The sequence below is a fragment of the Nanorana parkeri genome, unplaced genomic scaffold (assembly GCF_000935625.1).
Source record: "Nanorana parkeri isolate BGI_ZX_2015 unplaced genomic scaffold, ASM93562v1 scaffold21, whole genome shotgun sequence".
NCBI lineage: Eukaryota > Metazoa > Chordata > Amphibia > Anura > Dicroglossidae > Nanorana > Nanorana parkeri.
In genome coordinates, this window is record NW_017306289.1 from 3,034,045 (window position 1) to 3,054,904 (window position 20,860).

Here is a 20,860-nt window from a genome sequence, read left to right on the forward strand (position 1 = left end):
CTTCTCCCACCTCTGTCCCTCCTAAACAGGTTATACCCCTCTATATTAGTAGCCCAGCCATGCGTGCTGTCCAGCCAGGTTTCCGCTATACCCACTATGTCGAAGTCCTCTTCAATTAGCCTAATTTCAAGCTCCTCTATTTTATTTGCCAGACTTCTAGCGTTGGTGTACATACATTTAATTCCTCTCTTTTTGTGGGACAAAAGTTTACTACCTTGTTGTTCCCCACTATTTTTATTGTTATTATTCTGCCTTGATTTTGGTCGTCCGTTGGTAGTTATACTTACATGTGCCAACGGATTTCCTATATTGACTGGAGTGAGCCCACTATTATTAACTCCTTTTTTCACTACTTTCTGTGTTATTTTCACCTATGATTAAATAATCTACGTTTAGTTTAAGTAATTTTATTTTTATACCCTCCCCCCTTATATCACTATGAGTACAGCTCACAATTAGAAAAGAATGGGGCCACAGTGTGTGAATGCGCAGTAAGACTTGGAACCAGCGGGGCCAATTTTGTTACAAATTTGCTCAAATGTATTTATGGTCTGCAATGGGTTCTTAAGGACCTAAACACAAGTTTATGTTTACTGCTGAAAAATAAGGAGGCAATAGCAAAACAATGGAAAGATATTCCAAATTGTAAAAAAGGAATCCGTAAACTGGAAAAATTGGCTCTATAGCATCTGGTTCCAGGCCATGTTACCCAGAGCCAAGGACGGAGTGCCACACCCAAAAGGTAAGAGTCCAAATAAAAATGTATTCTAATAACAGTCAAATTTCCATATGTGCAATCAAAGCATTTTGGGAACACAACATGTCCCTTTCTTCATCAGGTGCTGATGAGTTTGCCTATTTACACAACAATATTTATTATCCTCCTTACCCCAACAGTAAAAACTCCACTACCATCTACTTCCCAAGCACTGAAGAAGGGGACATATTCTAGTCCCCAAATTGCATAAGCTACAAATGGATGTATGGAAACATGGGAGCCAATCCCATTGGGTATCCATTTTCCATTTTGGGATCCAGCACCACCACTGCACCCCTTCCTGTCACTCTGAGAGGCAGTTAACTGGGATGCCAATGTCTGAAGTCAAAATGAATGAAAACACTGCTACTGTTGGTGCAATGCTCTGCAGGTCATGTGATCCCCCAAGTCTTCTTCAAATTATGTGGATGGGCACTATATTGCCAAGGGACTAGCTGACAGGGGAGTGTTCACACTTTGTGAAATCTCTATCCTGCCTCTCTAATGTCTAAATTTTTAAGTGGACCTAAATCTCTTCTTCAAAAGAGCAAAAAATTGACATTTGTAAAAATGTGAATCTCCACTTTTGGGATTGTTATAATAATGCAGCCATATTTCTCAGACATTACTTGATTTATTTTATTTATTAGTATTTTCTCCCTGCCAGACTGGAATAGACCAGATGGGAAAGCTATCCTGCCTGAGCTCAGTGCTAATAACGTACACTTAAACTGTCACATCACATAGGTGCAGGGTAACATGCAAGATAGAATTAAAGCTTTGTTAACAGAAGTTTTACTTCCAGCTGCTCAGGCAGAGCATCCATTATCATCCAGCAGCGTAGACATGAAATAATTCAGCCTCCATGGGGGCCTTACAGCCCAACGCTGGGATGATATTTCTGCTCTTCCAGAAAAAGCACACAAGTCAATAATGGGGCACACACTTATCCCTGGAAGGTAATGCTGCACTATTATAACAAATTAATAGTGGATATACAGATTCCTACAAATGCCCCTTTCTGACTGATTTTCCTTAAACCTTTTGCTGCCTCTGCCGTATCTACTGCGATCAGCAGCTGTGTGGGCTTGTACACAAATACCCTGGAGTTTGTCAGCTTTCTACTGGGATTTGGGCAGCTGTAAATCCACTCAACCACCACTACAGGTACACCAACATGTGCCTTCCTCCTGACAAACCTGCACCCAATTTGATCTTTTGCCACATGTGCTCCAAGATGGAGACTCTCATAGTTTAGAGTTAGGACCGCACTATATAGAGAGGCCTTGGCGCGGCTTTCACATTTTCTGCAGAAGACGTGTATCTAAACCTCTGTTTTTAACCTTAGCGGTGAGACAAGTTTTTTTGCATGCTGGCTGGTGAGTGTGCTGGGAAACTTTTTGCTATTACTGTTTAAAGCCCTTCCATGTGCACCTTGCTGTAAAGCTGGTAACAAATTGATGAGTGCGTTTGCCATTTGTTTTGCTCCACCTGACCCTCCCACCATGTATCCCATCCATTCCCTGATTATTCCTGCAGTAATTGAAGCCTGTAATAATTAGCTTTTTGGCATTTCCATTTTCAGCACTGTCATTCACTGCTGTGGCTGGGAAAGAAGCACGATCTGTGCTTCAACGAAGTACAAAGGTGACATGCATCTTCATGTAAAAAGAAATATATATATATTTTTTTTTGTACGTGCACAAAGAAAAAAAAAGTGAAAATGTCAGTTAATGGGTTAAACAAATGCTTAAAAATAACACATTAGAACGGGGAGTGGAAACTGGCAGCACTGTTAGCCAGTGCCCTGTGAACCAGGTATATTACAGTATATGACATGAACTTCTTACCTGCTTTTTCACTCTGGTTGCGAAATGATAATCAATTAGAGCTAATGATAAAGGGACTTCTTTGTCCTCTGACACAAGAGCAAAGAGCACTCCAGTATCGGTGGCTGGATTTATCTGTGCATTGATGTCTATTCTCCAAGTTAGTTCATCTTCCAGTTTATTAGATAGATTCGCTAAAGAAGAAAACAAAATGATATAACTAATACTATTCTACTGCATTCAAAAGACTAGTAACTGTATTGGACATGATTGGATCATGATTCAATGTTTGAAGAATATCCTTTATTCTGTACACAGGAATTTGAAAATACTGAATACTGGGGTATTTCTGCGCCTAAAAAACCTTTCATGTGCATTATTCATATTACCAGCAAAGAGCGCAAAATAAGACTTAATAGTAATTCTATTTCTGGGAATCTTCCACCAAGACACCTTAGCCTAAGAGATGATCCTGCCTAATTGTTTGCTACAAAAAAGCTCCACCTTACCAAACCTCGTCCATGATTTCAAAGAAACAAAGTACATTTATAGCAAACCAGATGAAATAAAAAACTATATCACAGGGAGGGAATTATCCAGGGTGTAATTGTGGACAATTCTGGAAAAAAGCAATGCAAATTCATCTTCCATATGGCAACTTAACCCAAGAGGATAATAAAGAAATAACTGGGTGGAAACAAAGCTCCCTGCAAAATAAAATTCCATGAAGAAAGGGTGGATAAAACAAAGAACCCCAAGGACAAATTGAAAGACCGAAGGCTACATAAAAATAGAACATTTCTTCTGTTTCTCTCTTACTATGAAATAATAACTCTAAATAATATTTGAATTGCAGCATGCATATATTTGAAAAGCAGCATGTAATTTGCCAGTGTGACACTGCTCTTACATATGTAAGGACAACAGCACACATTATTTCAACATGTGTTCAGATCTCAAAAACATGCCCTGTTTTTGGTCTTCCAAATTAACTAAAAATTTACAAAATTAGTTAATTTTCTTTAACTGTCCTAATACTATGTCCACCAGCTACAAAATACAAACTATGATGGATTTGTTCTACAGCTGATCCTCACAGTTTCACAAAGATATGTTTTTGTCAGGATAGCAATAATGGACAGGCTTTTCATAACTAAGACAAACCTGGTAAATTATGTAGTGGGGAAGAAATGCTACATACACACAGAGACTTCTGTCTGTGTTTTACTGCCTAGTTCATTTCTGCTTTCAGTAGCAGCTTATGTCATGTCTTGCTTACTGTAATCAATGAAGAAAAGAGCAAACCCTCTTCCTGGATAAAAAGAACCTCTTCCAGCCACCACAATGCACTGCATCTTTTCTTGTGTCCGCACAGTGTCTTGTATTGATGTGTCTTCTTCATTCAGCCAGTTCCAGCCACGCATACAGCCATCCAGACGTGTGTTAATCTGAGAGTATATAAAAGGTTAAACAACATTGCTCAGAACGTATTAAAAGCATGCCCTCGTCATATTCATAGGTATGGTCAATGTACAGTTTTGAATCAGTTATGTTACATACAGGTTACACAGATGGTGCTTTCTGAACACTGAAAGTTATAGTAATGAATAAAACACTCCTTTAGATGACACTTACTGATTGAACAAGCTCGCTGCTTTTAAAGGGAATTCCTCCCACTGTCAAATTTAGTTGGTACAGTCCTCTGTCAAAAGTAAACAGGTCTCCAGAAACAGCTATTTTCATGACTGCATCCCTATTAACTTTTATCACCAAGTTCCGATCCATTTCCTCAACAGAAATCTAAAAATAAAAAAATCAATCAGTGTGACAAGTTTTTGATCGATGGCCAAACAAGCATTTAAAAGCATATGTAAACCCTAACAATAATCTTCTCTGATTAGCTATCTTGGTCTGCTAAATATATAATTGAAAAGGTTTTCTTATATTTGTTCGATAATTTAAAAAAAAAAAAAACGTTGATTCTACCAGAAATCTTGTGAGCGGATAACTTCCTGTGCATAAGGAGAGGAGGTGGCTGAGGGAGTAGATGAAGAAAGGGCTGTGTCCTTTGTTATCCAAAAGAAATTAGGCAGTCAGAGCTGACACCATGAGTTTAGGATTACAGGTCTTGAATAGGAAGGTAGGAGCACACTATAATTCTGGCACATAAACAGGTATTTTGCTGTACTTGTTTAAAAGGAAAAAACATGGTGGAATGTGCATGTATTATATAAATCTACAACATATGTTTTTTTTTGGGGGGGGGGGGTTTGTCTTGTGCATAAGCTTTAGATTTGATCTTCCAATCAGCTAGTATGGTAGGAAAAAATACTGAACTGTAAAAGTAATGTAAATGGTGATACATTTAGTAATCTAGTAACCCACGTCCTCAGCCTTAACATCTCTGCTTTTTAATGGGAACAAGGTGTGGTCATATTTCTAGTGTGTATTCCAATGATTGTCTGTGGAGATCTGTAGGCAGCTCTCAATTTCTAGGCAGCCTTTAGGACTGATCCTGTAAAAACATGGAAAAAGGCTGAGCAATGAAAGTGCCATTTTAATTGTGCTTCTAAGGCCACCTTCATTAGGGTGAGATAGGGCCACATGTCCCCTGTTCCAGCTCCAATATGGCAGGTGAAGTTAAGCAGGAAAATATTACATACAGCCCTTTCTCACCCTGATGAAGCCCCTGAAATGCCTCTGAAATGCTTTGGACAATTTGACTGGACACAACATTTTTTCTGCATGCATAATAGTGGAGTGGTGATTCGAACTGTAATTAAAACTTCACAGTATGCTGTCTATAAGCAAGGAGGTGGAGCAGGGAGATTAAGCACTGCTCTGACTCACTAAGTAGCTCAGCTTTATCTGTGCACATGTACATGTTTTGTTTCCTTTGATTTCTTTCAAAATAAATGGTTTAGTTTAGTTTCAATAAAGAAAACATCACAAAGTGAAACAATGTGATGACAAAGGTCATTTTTCAACCCAGATAGTGTAGATATGCATTGGACAGAGCAGGAATACACAGAAACTGCCAAAATATATATTCATCTCTGCTACAAAAGTGTGAGGAATAGCATTGAAGAACTTAAACGACCTCAGCCTCTCAGGCTGAGAGTTTTCCATCTAAAACTCTAGAGAGTGCTAATGAGGTATCAGAGAATACAATGTGATATGTCCTGATAGTGTCAGTGAGAAGCAGGGGAAAAGCAGAAGTGTTAGTCTCTATACTGTTGTGATTTGAAAAGGTGAGAAATGGTGACTTAGTGTGAAAGTTGTAGGTACTAGAAAGGAGACGTGAATAAAGAAGAGCAACACAAAATAGAGAGAGCAATGCGGAATAAAGGAATAAGTGAGAATCAAGGGGGGAAAAAGGGGCAAGCAGGGTAAAGGAAGAGGGGGGTTAAATTCTAAAAAACAAGACCTGCCACGGATCCCTGTGGGAGTTCTGGTGTACCCAACAATCTCTGCAGTCTGGGACACGTCCACCATATGTGATGCATCATGCCCTGGTCTGCGCATTCCCAGAAGCATGAGGGGTTATAAGATGGGGCAAATTTGGCAACGTGAGTTGGTGTGAGATGCCAACAGCGCATAGCTTTTTAAGAGTTTCCAGCTAAAGTATATAGGGCTGCAGCCAACTAATCGATGATGAGAATAGTTGTCAACTATTCTCATCATCGATAAGTTGGTTGGACCCCCTAGTTCTTTCCTTCATGCTTTAGATGCCACAGCAAGCACTGGGCAGGTGCAATAGCCAGCCTGCTATTGGCTATTGCAATTTGAAATGGCCAATAGCAGGCTGGCTTTTACAGCCCACTACCTGCTGTATTTACATTCAGCTGCCGTCTGCAGAATCTTGCCACTGGATGCGGTCATTCCCTGGCTGAAGCTATTCAAGCGCCATGTGCTTACAACACAATTATACAAAAAAAAAAAATTAATAGATGGGGAAAAAGTAATTTTCGGTTTCAGCTTGACAAATTCTGCTGCGGGAGGTGCGTTTCAGTGACATTCATTTTAATGGCCCCCAAAACACGCCTCCCACCCAGAGTGTGATCACCCGCACTGGAACGCAAGGTACCGCAATGCTTAGCGTTGCAGTGTTTAGTGCGATTGCAAAAAAATGTGCATACAGTTTTATTCTGAAGTAAACTTTGTAACACTGCATTTGTGTATTTTTCTGGGGGTCCACAGGTGGACATTAGAGGTCCTAGAGACCCCTAATGTCTCCATAAAGAGGACCTGTCAGTGTGCCTTTGCTACTATATAATAGCAATAACAATAAGTGCAAAAAAAATATATATAAATAAAAAAAAATAAAAGTCACATATAAAAAAGTTTTAAAAAAAAAGTCACATATAAAAAAGTAACCCCCCCCCAAAAACAAACATTTCGGTAATTTCTCCTTAATATAGTAAAAAATAAAAACCCCAGTGGTGAATAAATACCACCAAAAGAAAGCTCTATCTGTCCCCAAAAAATGGTATAAAATTCATTTCAGTACAGCGTTACATGACGGAATAAATGTCAGTCAAAGTACCGCAGCGCTGAATACTGAAAAATGGCCTGGATGAGAAGGGGGTTTAACACCGGATGTCAACTGGTTAAGGATGGTATTTAAATTTTTTTTAACCGATTAAGCGAAAAAATAATCCCCCAACGATTATGAAAATAATCAATAGTTGCAGCCCTAAAAGTACTGGAGCTCTTTGAGATAAAGCTACAGATGTCTTTCCAGTCTTTATAGGTAAGGCATTTTTAATTTCCTCCTCCGCATATAAGATAATTTGTTAGAATGTGTAGATGCGGTCAGGAAAAGGTACATGTGTATCACGGCGGGTTAGTCTACAGGTGTGATCAAATTTTGTGAAAATCAGTTTTATTTCCGGTAATAGAGGAAGCATAATGTTTCAACTTAAGATACTTAAAGACTTCACCTGCCAGGACCTTGTGCCCACCTTGCAGAGTTGAGAAGGATATCACAGAGTAACTCCGCAGCATAGATTTGAGAGTGGTGATACCCTAGAGTTCCCACAACCTGAACACTTGGAGGTTGTCATGTGTTAAGGGGAAGAGTGGGCACCTCACCAAGCCTTTCAATTGTAAACTTGGAGACATGAAGTTACTACTGAGTGCATGAAGAATGCGGAAGAATTGGGGACAGAGTATGAGGGCACAGAATTTGTGTGAGCCATAATAATGAGGTGGCATGAGTTGGATGGATACTGACTGCAGCTAGGAGAACCCATTGCGAATATTATCTGTTGTGCATAGGAGGGTTAGAGTAGCGATCTGTGCAGCTAAGTAGTACTTAGCAGTATTGGGGGCAATGCTTTCGGGTCTATACAATACATTTTTATTAACTGGATCTGGTGCTTCCCCAGATATAGTAAAGGATTTTCCTTTGTACCAATCACAAGATATGATAAGAAATTTAGACTGGCAAAATACGAAAGTAGAGCAATTACAGGGGTGCGGAATTCGTATCGCCCGACGCCCGGGACATGTAGTTATTTTTTCCGCGATTGCCACCCAGATGTAACCCCATACATGCGGAGCCTAATGCACACGATCGCACGTCCCGGGAATCCGCAGGTCTGCACCCACCCTAAAAGGGTAAATTCATTTTCAAGAACGCTGCGATGTGAACTGCAGCAAAAAATACCATTGGAATACATTGGACGCAGTTTTGATCCGGTCTGCAACTGCTCTGCACCTGCTCCGCGCTTGGTGTGAACAAGGCCTAAGGCAGTGATGGCAAACCTTGGCACTCCAGCTGTTTTGGAACTACAAGTCCCATGAGGTATTGCAAGGCTCTGACAGCCACATACATAACTCCCAGAGGCAGATGCATGTTGGGATATGTAGTTTTGGCACAGCTGGAGTGCCAAGGTTCGCCACCACTGGCCTAAGGCATTGTATGTTGTCAGATGGATTCCCAGATAAGGCAACTTAAGAAGCCTTGTGAAAGGGAGGTGTTGATGGAGGCTATGCAAAGTGTTGCAGAGATAGCTTAAGTGCCTTGATTTTGGAGGGGTTGATATGAAAAGCAGTTGGAAAGGACTTCAAAGCTGTACAACATCGTGCTCGGTTAACACTACAAAGTTGTCATGCAACATTTCCTCAGCCAGATCATGCCCTTCCCCTAACTTTATTCAAGACTGATGCTAGATGTGAGGAGAGAATCTTACAGGGCTATTCACAAAAGGTAAAGAGTTTAAAGATGGCAGGAGAAGTGAACAATCTAGAACCACATAGGTGAACTGGAACGTGAGCTGAATTGGAGAATTTTTCCAAATCAGCTATTTGGGCCTAGATTGTCCGCTTATCCTGGCTTCTCCAAACTCTTCATCCTTTTGCGAATAGCCCTGTTAGTTTCTCATTAACAAGTGCAGACAAACCATCTTGTAAAATACTTTTTACCATTTATTTGTGACATAATAGCATTTTGGACTTCTTTGGTAGTAATAGCTGCTTCTATAAAATCAAAGAAAAGTTTGGGGATGGAAGCAAAGGTAATAGTTTGAACTTTCTGAAAATGATGTGAAAGAGTACAGATTGGAAAGATGGTGCTGAAATTAATTTAAATAGGTGTGGCGTGCTAGTTAGGGCTTGGTTTCTTATTGTAAGGTTAATGATGTGCATTATTGGATTACATTTCATTTTCTTAAGCAGTTAGCTAGCTTTGTATCCAGTACATTGGAAGTATACATGTTTATGAAAAGGAATAAGTTCGCCACCTTGTTTAGTTTGGGCATTTGAAAAAAACAAGCTTGAACATCCAATAATTTTGGCTGAGGATGGTGTAAAGTGGGTCTCCTGGATGCAAGCATTCACTATTTTTTTGCTTAAGTAGAAGGTTTTGGAGCACTTCATTAGGGATTTTAGCCCCTGGGCAAAATGTTAAACGTTAGTATACTGACAGCCACAAAAAGCAAGGAAAATAAAGAAAGCTAAGATGTTCCATCATGATAGACTGCAAGGTTCACACAAGTCCTGGGAGTCCTGGGTACACTTTTTCTTTCATTTCAGTTTAATGATTTACTGTAAGAGGGTATTCTTATCTTTTCATCTTGACTCAGTAATTAATGCACATTGAAACCACAAATCAAAGCCTGACTACACATTTTTATTTAACATTAAGATGCACACGTTTGTTCTATGAACGTTCTATATAAAATCCTCCTAAACCAAAGGAAAGCCCACAGATAAGACACAACTAATCTGGTGTAAAACACTACAATGATAATTCAAGCTATAAAAAATATTAGTCATCTCTACCCTGATTACAAATGTTCCTTTTTGAGCTTGAAAAAGAGGTATCATTCCTCGAAACGCGTTGCTCTTTACCCTCACCCATGACAGTCACTGCCTCAACCATTCGCCATCCCGCTGACCGCCCCGCCGGCTCCCTTCTAGTGCCGCCACCACGGCTTGGGCACATTACTCAGCTCCGGTCCTCCTATAAACTGAGCCGCACCATCTAAAGCCGGGATCACAATAGCACAGCCAGACTGCTCTCCTGCACACTGCTATAATCCTCCACTACAGCGTCAGGTAGACGGACTATCCCCTCGTTCCGTCACCTGCCTCCTGTCCACTTCTCTCCTCTCTTGTCTCCCTCTTCTCCTTGGGACAAGTAACCTCAGGCTACACACCAGCCTGCATTCACATACAATTTGGACACCCTGATCCTCCTCACAGGTCGGTTTGCTTCTGGTTCCCAGACCCACACAAGTATATATAAATATATATATATATATATTACACATTTTTTCCCCTGTAACATCCCCTGCTATGTCCGATCCGGTCAGTCAGCTGACCTAGTTTTGCGCCCTTTTGTTTTTTTTGTTTCTCGTTCTGGTATTCATATCCACAGGCACTCCTCCTGGGTCTCAGGGCTGCATGCTAGTTAGGGTCACATTATCCACCTCCCCAAGATCACTTCAAGAGTGCTGTTTGTACGATTTGTGTTTTTTTCTACCCTGATTACAGAAAATCAAGAAGATATTTTCCCCTAACTTTCAAGGAAATAGGCAGGCGCTGTAACTCCATGGTGGCCTGGAAATTTTATTTAATTCCATTTAATTCTTAATGGCAAAACTCTTAACACTGTGGCTTAAGGGATATGCAGCATATCATTCTGTATATGTATATATGCAGTGTGGCAAGCAAACAGAAAACTAGACATGACTCCATCATGTGGAAACATTAGCAAAATCTTCTGATGTTTATTTAAAAATTAAAACGTCTTTCACCTTGTAGAATCTCCCTCTCAATATTCCACTAAGAAGCAGTGGCAAAAAAAAAAAATCTTCACCGAGAACTACTGAACTTAATATAAAAATTCTCAGGGAAATGAAAAGAAGGAAGCATCAGTGAAAAGACATAAAGACATTAGGAAAATTGTATTTCTTATCTAAATAATGCAAAAATCCAAGGGCAAATGAAACCTCCAGAAACTGCTAAATGGATCAGGATCATGCAAAGAGAAATATGTAAGCTCCTTTTGTCAACTTTTTCCATCTCCCAGTAGGGAGAATTACCAGTCCAAAAACACAAAAAGAGGAAATCCTATCAAAATAAGGAATATCCTCTCTTACACAGTTGCCAGTGGAATAAGTGTCCCCATTGGAAGATTTAAGCTCTAATCTTGTTCTGGTGACAACTGGGTTTTTCCTTACTTTTATTCTCGGTGACAAAAATCACCAAGACACAGAGACGGTATTCCTATTGACAGCAAATAAAATATTGCATACATCCTAGTCGTTCCCCATTCTATTCAAAACTCAAAAACAATAAAACAAAAAACCGTTAAGGTGCATACTTCTGGGCTTTTCAGTAATTATTGGGACAGTGAGTAATATCAAGTGAGCAGTCAGTGGAGCTGGGAGTGCTGACCTACATTCCAGGTAAGTAATTTAGTGGAAATTAAATAAGGTAAGAAATAGAACCTGAAGTGCTCACCTCTAATAAAAAAAAAATCAAATGGTGCCTTTCAAAATTAGTCATAGACATCAGGAAGCAGCTGGATAAGCAGGCATGACCTGCCCTCTAACTAGCCTGACCTGCAGAGTTTTCCATAAAAATAGACATACAAATGTTTTCCAATGCTACAGGCTGAATTAGGAAATGATAATTTATATAACTATGGGAAACTTTAAGTAATACTTGCCATACAATGACAGACATGCACATTCAGAGCCCAAAAACCTGACAATGTTATTTAGTATATGATGATAGCGAGTCAGTATAATCTTCCAAACACTGTCCTGTTATGGTAAAACATTGGAATAAAATGTACAATCAATGTAATCTTTATACAATGTCCTCAAAGGTATGTGTGAAAGTTACTGAACAAACTTTCCATAGTTCGGAAGCAAAGTAAAAAAAAATGTCTGATTCTTTCTGTGTAAAAAGTGTGCTCCAGGCAAACATTTAAATACAAAGATTAATACACAGTATCAGAGCAATTTTACATGCCAAAGGATTTGTATTTCTGTATATCCAGGAAGCAGGGGGAAATATTTTTTAACCTGTTAAACTAACAGGGTTATTCACAAAAGGGTGACGGGTTTGGAGAAGGCAGGAGAAGTGAACAATCTAGGACAATATAGCTGATTTAGAGACATTCTCCAATTCAGCTCACTTTCCAGTTCAACTATGTTGTCCTAGATTGTTCACTTCTCCTGTCTTCTCTCTTATCTGTCAAAATGGTGGCTATTGGATAAAACACATCATATTTTTGGGTACCATACATCTTAACCCTTTCGCTGCCAAGGACGTACGTAGTACGGAGCTACAAAAGTGCTTCCAGCTGGCCAGCTCAGTACGTCGTACGGTCCTGGCATTTACAGTTCTACTATAAGCTGATGGTCGCTTTAGCGACCATCAGCTTATAGTAGAACTGTTCAGCAGACTGTCCCCTTTAAATTAATAGCTGTCATCAGCGGCTCACAAGCCGCTGATGACCGCTAATGTTATTTATTAACTCAATACAGTTTTATCTTTTAGATTTAGTCAGAAAATTATTTTTTTTGTGCACGGATACTGATTTTGGTGTGTTTTAACAATTGAATTGTGTATTTTTATCGGTTTAATATTAATTTGAGAAACATTTAGGAAATACTCACTATTTGCCAAATACCATGGTTCATGATCGGTCCGCTGCTTGTTACTCGCCCAATTCCATTGTATTTCAGCTGTAATTCAAGCCTTCCATTACGCAGAGCAAGAACTATCCATGTACTGTCTTGATGGCCTCCAGCAAAGAACAGCACTCCTTCAGTATCAAATGTGCGAAACTCGAACTCTGCTACAAGTCTAACAAAAAGAAATACATTTTGTCTTATTTATTAAAAATGTAGTTAGGCACACACCGCAACCTATCAGAGACCAGATGTTCACAATTTAGAATGGGCAGAACAATGTAAAATCTGACTTTCATTTTGTTACTATAGGTTACTCTTAGAAGAAGTCCTCTTTTGGCTTGAGGGGCAAGAAGGAAAAGGTTGTAAGTCTGATTTATCTACATCCCCACTCTTAGCAATGTATCAATACACAGCCAATGACGTCAAGGTCCAGCTATCCTCCAGCTGATTTTTCCATTGTTTAATTTTCTGCATAATCTTTTGGCATACAGGCCAGAATGAAGCTGATTATATAACAATGTAAAATACTTTTAGAACACAGCAAAGCAGGAACATGGACTTGGAGGTGCAAACAAACTTTTCCTCACCCCACCAGCCACAATGTTTTGGTGAAACCTAACTATTTAAAATAAGCTTATCTATGCCTTTACATATACATAACACTAAACGCAGAGATTAAATACTTATTTCCAGATCACAGATTTTATGTGTATTATATTTGTTCCCCATCGATAATGCTAAAGTTCAAACAGTAGTGTCCTTTTACTACAATTCTAGCATTTGTAAAAAAAAACAAGTTGTTTAGGAGCAAAATGCTGCAGTATTGTTAGCCACATGCATTTTATAACTATGTCTGACAGTTTTCTAATCATGTATCTTATTTTTTTTAAAGTGATATTAAAGTCAAACGGTTTTAATGCTATTTCAAATGATAATTAAATATTTTACAATGGATGCTGCTCCTTGATGTTTAAAAGTTTAACTTTGCTGCAGAATCATCTGGTCCCTGAGCACTGGCCCTGATATCCTGATTTAGGGTGGCTCGATGGAGTCACCCTTGCGTGTGCTAGTAAGCTGTGTGTGTCTCCACAAACACACAAACATGGCAAGCCAATCCCTTGCTCCTCCTTCTTCCCTTTGCCAAGCTAGTAGATGGACATTTGCTGAAGATTGCTCTGTCCCTGGTGATCTTGTACTGGACAGTAAGTTCAGTGAAGTGGAGCTTGGAGCTGTTTGGAAACATGATGACTAAAGGCCGTGACACACTGCACGCGAAGCCGTGCAGAGCGAAGCAAAGCTATCCGGCACGGAGCTTTGCGTGCAGTGTGTGAGCTGAGTGCAGTCAGATGATTGACCGCACCTTCAGCCAATCGGCTCGTCTGTAACAACTGGCCAGACGTCGCATCCCGTCGCGCCGGTTTATACGCGCGAGCCGATTGGCTGAAGTTGAAATTTTTCATCTCGGCACGCTCAGCTCCGCGAGTTCTCGCCAGCTGAGGTGCCCAGAAGAAAATGACATGACACACTGCTCGCAAAGGCAGCGCGCCACCGCTCCGCGCTGCTTCGCCTGCAGTGTGTCACGGCCTTAAGTGTTTGGGCAAAGAAATTAATAAATCCTTTGCTGGGCAATGTATGTTTATTTGATCTGGATTCATTATTGAAAAAAGGTTTGAGAGTTTATACTACTTTAAGTGAGCTAAAGTTGTAGTTACTATATGATTAGAGACACCTTTTGTTTGTTATAAGCAACTGTATATATTATTATAGATCCAAACAAGAAAAGAAGATCCTTTAGTGCAGCAATATAATGTCAGGAGGTTTTATGCAAATGCAAAGCATGGATACATCAGTAAACACCGCTAATGTCTTTGAGTGTTTCAAACTGGCAGCTGCTTAATCAAGTGTACTTTGTGCACTGTATTGTTGCTCTAAAGGACGGCTTTTCTTCTTGTTTGGATGTATGCTAGGCTGAGAAGCAATAGGGCAGCTACATGTGGACTGGATTCTGGGACTCTGGCAGCAGCAGTGCCATTTGTTTCTATGTGTATATTATTAGTTTATATAATATCTTATTTGTATGTTTTGGCAGCACAGTAAGTAGTGTTGAATTATCAGCCAAAAAGTACTGCTCATCTGTTACAGTTCACACCTGTCGCCGTGTTTTGCAAACTGCTAGCTGAAAGCGCAAATCTTTGCAGTTATTTTCTCATCATCCTGGTCTGTCTGTGGCTTCAAGTTAAAGTTTCAAGAGGCCTGTGTGCACCGTCGATGCAAGCTGCATGCCAACAAGGAGTGAGAAATCATAAAAAAAACACTAAAGTGATTATTCTCGGTGTTAGGAAATTCTTCAGAAAAAGACATCAGGACTATTTCCATGAACTGGGCCAACAAGTAGAAATTCTACAGCCAAATGTTAAGTCTGTCCTTAACACATGCCAGCATTTGCTTTCACCCTAATGGAGAAAGCTGAAAATGTCAAGCAATGTTTTTAGAAAGAAATCCAGATGAGGCTGGGGGACAGGTGTGTATAAGCCAAACAGAGGAAAACTGATTAATCATAATAGTATTAGGCAAGCAGTACTAGAGTAAAATCTATCATTGCTGCAATAGTTCAAATGACACTGAAGATACCAAATGTGATTTCCACAAGTAAACAAAGAAAACAAAACTAATTTAGGTCACCTTACCCTGTGCCATGCCCTAAAGCCCTAACTATATGAGTTTATCAACTTCACCTGGTTGGCTGCTTCCTCTTAAAGCGAAGCCTGATCACAGGTGTACCACTAAACATTCTGCCAAGGTACAGGGACGTTTTGCTTTTTTCCGTTGCAAAAGAAACACATGGCATTATATCCTGTAAAAAGAAAGCAGTATAAGTACTACACTGAAAAAGACACAAGACATAGACTACTGGTAATAACAATTTATGGGATTGTGTGATCGTCACAATTTGTGTAAACCCCAGCAAATTGCGTAGCAAGTCACATTTACTGCCATTTTTTGCTACCTGGAAATAGTTGAAGGATACTGCTAGCAGTAAAGCAGAAGGAAACAAGCAGGCTTATTCAATAAAAGTTTGCAATGTGTCTTACCTACTATTTCACTACTGTCCGCACATACCGTGAAACCACGTCTAACTACGCAATGCACTTCGGTTAAGGAAAACCTAAACTGTCAAATCTTTTATATCTCAAATCTGCCTCATTTCAATTAGTTAATCTACTATGAATGGAGGATTAGGTAATCACATGCAGAGATCGGGTTTCTGAAATGTTATTGAATCCCACAGAAAGGGAACAAAGCAATGATGCACATTATGTGTTACCCAGGTCTACCAGCCCCATGCCAATGACACAAGTTAGTGTCCTTGTCTAATAATTGGGGAATACACTTAAAGACCTATCATAGAGAAATGGCTGTTATCCAGAAGCTGTTTGGCTTTATGGAGAGTAATTTGAACAAAACACATTATGTGTACTTTTCTGATTATAATGGAACTCCAGTACTTTTGCAGTATTAATACACATGCTTATATGTGTTTGAACTTCCCAGTGCTACATTTTTTGCTAGAACTACTTTTTTCTTTGTTGAAATGCATACAATATATACCTCCATATGATTTAACAAGTGTGGGGCATCTTAAAACTTTTCACTGAAAAAAAGGATTACCTGCCAAACGTACCTCAGAAACCATCTCAACCATAGCCATGTGGTGGGTGTGCCTGGGCGCACCTTAATCACCCCGTGCACTACAACAAAACCAAGGGCGGGTGATAGTATCTCCAAACTCGCAGGTGGGCGTGTCCTAGGTGGACAGCGCTCTCCTCTGGCAGCCACCAATTAAGCTCATGCCTTCCTCTCCACTGCTGCAGCTATGATTGGCTAGGCTTTTAGCCTCTCCCCTGTCTATTGGCTGGAGCTGCCCTCTTTTGTCCCTCCACCAATCGGGTTACAAGGTGCAGATCAAAGGTTGCTTTAATTTTACCAAAAACTGTTCTAAGTGGTGTGGTTGTGAACATGAACCAATATTGCTCACATACCCATAACGACCCACCAGCTGGGAGTTGGCAACATCCTGATAAAGTAATTTTGAGAAGCAATTTAATTTACCAACCGGGTGGAAAGTACCAGTCGTTAATTAATTAACCGATTTCCCACGGCTGGGTATATGAAAAGAGATCCAGCCAGGATTGTAACCAGAACTATCAAGAGCTCCACGATCAATATAGGGTTAAAAGTTAAGGCCTGGTTCACTTCTGAATGTTCCAAGAACGCACGGCAATGCACACATTTTCGTGTGAGATTGCCGCACGTTTGCGAAATCGCACGCAAATGCAATGCCTTTTTGTTGCGCGGATATGGCCCCATTAAAATCAATGGGGCCACGCGACAAACGTGGTGCACAAACGCGCAATCGCCCACAAACACCCACTCCCGGGAACGCTCAAATGTGAACTAGGCCTTTGAGAGCTTAAATCAGTAACTAACAATATTTAAAATTCCAATTTTTTTTTATACCTGACAGGTGTTCATGTCATGTGATAATTTCACCCCTCCTCGTCCATCACAGTGGCATGAATAACTACCTGGTGTATTGAGACAGGTTTGTTCACAGCGTTTCTCTAAGCATTCATCTATATCTGTGTGATAAAAAAAATTGACCCAGAAAAAAATTACACACTATAGCACAAATAGTATTAAAAATAAAAAAAATTAAAACTGGAATAAAAAAAAAGTGGTTACATGTGATAATTTTTACATGAAAAATGCAAATTTTCTTTACTGTGTATAAAAATGTATAATTACAGTTGTAGAAAACGCAAACCGTCTGTTTAATTAGCATTTGGTGGCATCATTCCTTATGTGTGATTTACAGAGCTGTGTATCCGGCCAGAAATCCAATGCTGTCCTGTAAACTCTTCAATCTTATACCAAGTAGACTTATCAGCCTTGGTTAACCACACAGAGGTTAGCTATATGAACTAGTGAATACTCCCTATGTTATGCAAAGGGGGAGGATGTTAGTCCTATAGTCCTAACACACTGTGTGCTCTAGTTCTTGCTCTAGGGTGACAACTCTAGGGTTCCTTAATTGAACCAGTACATTGACTGAGTGTTGTCACCCCAGGACATGAACAGCAAACCGTCTGTTTAATTAGCATTTGGTGGCATCATTCCTTATGTGTGATTTACAGAGCTGTGTATCCGGCCAGAAATCCAATGCTGTCCTGTAAACTCTTCAATCTTATACCAAGTAGACTTATCAGCCCTGGTTAACCACACAGAGGTTAGCTATATGAACTACTGAATACTCCCTATGTTATGACAAAGGGGGAGGATGTTAGTTCTATAGTCCTCCTAACACACTGCGTGTTCTAGTTCTTGCTCCAGGGTGACAACTCTAGGGTTCCTTAATTAAACCAGTACATTGACTGAGTGTTGTCACCCTAGGACATGAAGGGAGTTACTGGAAGGATCACCACATTAATATAAAGAGAAAAAAAGCCTGAAAAAAAGAAAATGAATGCATGCAACCACAATAGCTAAAGACTGGTAAGCTGCAATAAATAACATTTTTGTTCTTCTGTTTAGATACCCTTTAGTCCTCTATGATAAAAAAAAACCACAACTAAACCTTTTCCAGTCTAGAAGGCTGATTAATGTGTATGTAAACCCTAACATTAAACTTGTCTTATTTGCTCCCCTTTGTTCTACTAAGTTTACCATTAAGTGTGTTTTTGTTATATCTGTTCGATAAGGAACTCAGAGTTGTGTTGTCATGTGAATGAGGAAGGTTGAAGAAAACTATATTTTCCCTTCTTCATATGACTTGGACAAGTGCCAGGGCCCACTGTAATCATTGCCTGACTTCATGGAAAACACATTCAGTATTTTGGGTCCTCCACTTTTCTCCATGGAAGAATGATGGATTGGGAACCACTCACAAGGAGACTTTCCAAAAAGTTGGAAAATCCTCTGAATATAATTCACATGATACACTTAATGCTGTCTTGCAGTGCAGGAAGAACCTGCAGGAGATGCTCTAAATTAGCCAGCTTCAGACAAATTTGGGTCATACGGAAACACATTTTAGATTCAGATGCTGGCTCATAATCAGCACATGCCCTTCTAGTGCATGTTCAATGAAGATTACCCATACTGCAATAACTTACCCTGACAACTTTTCGTCACATCGTCATATATAAACCCCTCTTCACAAAGACACGTATAAGAACTGGGCACATTTTTACATAGTGCTGTTCCACAAATGTCCGGTGATACCATGCATTCGTCAAGATCTGGAAAAAAGAGTCATCATTTATATTATTTATTTTTAACAAACCAAGGTAGAATAACAGTCTGCAGGATACTTTTGCTTCCTACAGTATCAGCCTCCTCACAACAGAGGGAGTTATATTAAGGGACATTGCAAGTTTTGCAAGTACGATCTGCCTGTTCAAGATAGGCAGATCGTACGTTTTCTAAATTACTTTACAACCATCGCAAGACTGAGGTCTTGCGATGGTTGTAAAGTGTATGGTCACCTTTAGTCTTTCCTCTACATCCAATCATGCTATCACTAGGCTGCTATAATCACATATTATTGTTCACTGTGTCAGCTTATCTCAGTGAAAATATACAGGTGCTCAAGTTGCATTTTCTCTTCCACAGCTGTTCTGCCTGATCAGTTTGTTACACTTTACTGGAACTTGTTACAGTACAGGTTTATAGTTATAATAATAAAAACTCCCCTTCCCCTCCCAGAAGTGAGATAACCCTGCTTGTTTGTCGGTTGTGCTAGAGAGTTTTATTTGAAGTGCATCTAAAGCACAAACTTTTTGTGCCCTGCTAAGGAGACCTAAAGACCTAAATCCATAAAAAAACAAATTACCATTATCACCCAGGCTGGTATCCAAAATTTTGACTTGTCACTAGAACAGGAATAGGGTGGAAATCTTCAAAAAAAGACACTTGTTGTGGCGTCAATTGAGGATTTCTTTCACTTTTCTAGAGATTTCTTCTCATTTCCTGTTGTGTCTACAGTTCAGGAATTGAAGGTAAATCTCCCCAAGGGAAAACAGATGGTAACAAAAACAGACAGGCATTTAAACTAGGGATGCACCGATACCTTTTTTTCAGTATCGAGTACTAGTTCTGAATTATTTTTTTTTGGTACTTGTCTATACCAAATACCGATACCAGAAGTCCCATTAAGGAAAATCGAGCAGCGTGTAATTACTTACCGTCCGGCTTCCCGATTAGCCGGGAAGCCGTCTCCATACTTCCTTGTCACCAGATAAGGAGGAAGTATAGATCCGTCTTTCTGACCAATCAGGAAGCCTGGGGCGGGTAATGACTCACCGCCTGGACTCCTGATTGGCCAGCTTCCCGGCCAATCAGGAAGCCGGGAGGCGAGTTATTACACGGCGCCTGGCTTCCTGATTGGTTGTAGCATCACCAAACATATTTAGACCTCTAAACCTAGAAACACCTGTCCATGTAGGTCCCTGATGTAAAAAAAAAAAAGACAACAGTACTGTTGTCTTTTTTTTTTTGTATCAGGGACCTACATGGACAGGTGTAGTGCAGCAACGTCTGGGATGAGGATCTGAACTACTCACCAGGTACGCTATGTTACCTCTATGCATTCCGAGGTGAGATTTTCTAAATGTTGTGAAATTTAGTTGTTTTTTTTTACATTGAATTAATTTAGTGCCTTAGGACTGGTGGTTAGCTAGGGTTAAAGGAGAACTGTGGGGTCAGTGTTTTTCCCCATAGTTCTCCTTAGGGTTATGGGAGGACACAAACTAGCGTCCTCCCGTTACCCTAAGCTCAGTATACCGCGCGCTACAGCTCGCGGTATACTGAGACGCCGCAGCGGATCCCGACTTAAGATGACGGGATCCGCCCAGCTGTGTGAGTGACAGCTGGCTCTGCCTATCTAGAGGCAGAGCCAGCTGTAACCGCCCCCTCCCCCGTCCGTTCCGCCAGTCAGCGCTGGCAGATCGGAGCGGGGAATCCAGCCCCTCCCCCTGTCACGGCAGAGAGCCGTGACAGGATCGAGAGGCGAGCGAACCCGGTATGTGTTCGCTCACCTCCCGATCTACTGAGCCGAC

At 40.2% G+C, this 20,860-nt stretch overlaps 1 protein-coding gene across 1 annotated transcript in view; it reads right to left on the bottom strand.

Annotated features, from left to right (window-relative positions):
• GAS6 (growth arrest specific 6) overlaps positions 1-20,860 on the bottom strand; it is a 55,980-nt gene that overhangs the window by 5,469 nt on the left and 29,651 nt on the right. Inside the window, exons 7-13 of the mRNA XM_018562931.1 lie at positions 18,917-19,042; positions 17,262-17,383; positions 15,479-15,597; positions 12,726-12,915; positions 4,222-4,386; positions 3,866-4,034; positions 2,608-2,780 (exon numbers count right to left, since the gene is read on the bottom strand). Of these exons, the coding sequence (XP_018418433.1) occupies positions 2,608-2,780; positions 3,866-4,034; positions 4,222-4,386; positions 12,726-12,915; positions 15,479-15,597; positions 17,262-17,383; positions 18,917-19,042 (1,064 nt within the window). The remainder of the gene's footprint in view (positions 1-2,607; positions 2,781-3,865; positions 4,035-4,221; positions 4,387-12,725; positions 12,916-15,478; positions 15,598-17,261; positions 17,384-18,916; positions 19,043-20,860) is intronic.